General features: G+C 67.4%; 1 protein-coding gene across 1 annotated transcript in view; it reads right to left on the bottom strand.

Moving 5' to 3' along the window:
• Positions 1–5: 5 nt before the first annotated feature.
• The window catches only part of IRX3 (iroquois homeobox 3), a gene marked incomplete at its 3' end in the record, with an annotated part of 3,182 nt that continues 2,375 nt past the window's right edge, over positions 6–812 (bottom strand). The window contains exons 3-4 of the mRNA XM_010861977.1: positions 716–811; positions 6–548 (exon numbers count right to left, since the gene is read on the bottom strand). Coding sequence (XP_010860279.1) covers positions 6–548; positions 716–811 — 639 coding nt within the window. The remainder of the gene's footprint in view (positions 549–715; position 812) is intronic.

Raw genomic sequence — 812 nt, 5'->3', positions numbered from 1 at the left:
CCTGTCAGGGCCAGCTCGGGTCCCGCGACCGCGCCGTCTAAGTTCTCTAAATCGATCTCCTCGTCTTCATCGTCGTCCGCCAGGCCCTCGCCCCCGGTGTCCTCCTCCTCCCCCCCGAGCTCCTCCTCCTCCAGCTCCAGTTCGCGTTTGCTGTCTTCTTCATCCTCCTCCTCGTCTTCCTCCTCGCGCTCGCTCCCATAAGCGTTGCCCTCCTCGTCGGTGCGGCTACGGGGCGCCCAGGTCATCTTGTTCTCCTTCTTGAGGCGCCGGCGCGCGTTAGCGAACCAGGTGGACACCTGGGTGAGGGTCATCTTGGTGATGATGGCCAGCATGATCTTCTCGCCCTTGGTGGGGTAGGGGTTCTTGCGGTGCTCGTTGAGCCAGGCCTTGAGCGTGCTCGTGCTCTCTCGGGTGGCGTTCTTGGGACGGGATGGGTCCCCGAACTGATACTGGCCGTATGGGTAGAAGGCGGGGTGCGGGTGCGGAAACGCGGTGGCCGCGGCCGTATGCTGCACCCCGGGGCTGTCCTTCAGCTCATACTGCGTGCCCTGTACGCACATGGAGAAGGAAGGGACGCGCGCGGAGGGAGCATGGATGAGCCCCGGCCGCCGCCGCCTCCACCCTCCCGGCCCAGGCCTCGCTAGTCTACTCAGCGCGCACACCTCGTCCGGCGCCCCAGCTCTAACCTCCCTTCCGCGGCTCCCAGGGCACTTACCAGCTGAGGGAAGATGGGCAGCTCGGCGGCGTAGGGCAGGAAGGCGCCGTAGCCTTGGGCGGCTGCGGCTGCGGCTGCCGCCGCGGCGTAGGGCGCC

Source organism: Bison bison, unplaced genomic scaffold (genome assembly GCF_000754665.1).
Source record: "Bison bison bison isolate TAMUID 2011002044 unplaced genomic scaffold, Bison_UMD1.0 scf7180017864473, whole genome shotgun sequence".
In the NCBI taxonomy this organism is placed as follows: Eukaryota; Metazoa; Chordata; class Mammalia; order Artiodactyla; family Bovidae; genus Bison; species Bison bison.
The sequence above is the reverse complement of the archived record's forward strand: the minus strand, read 5'-3'. Positions and strand labels throughout refer to the sequence as shown.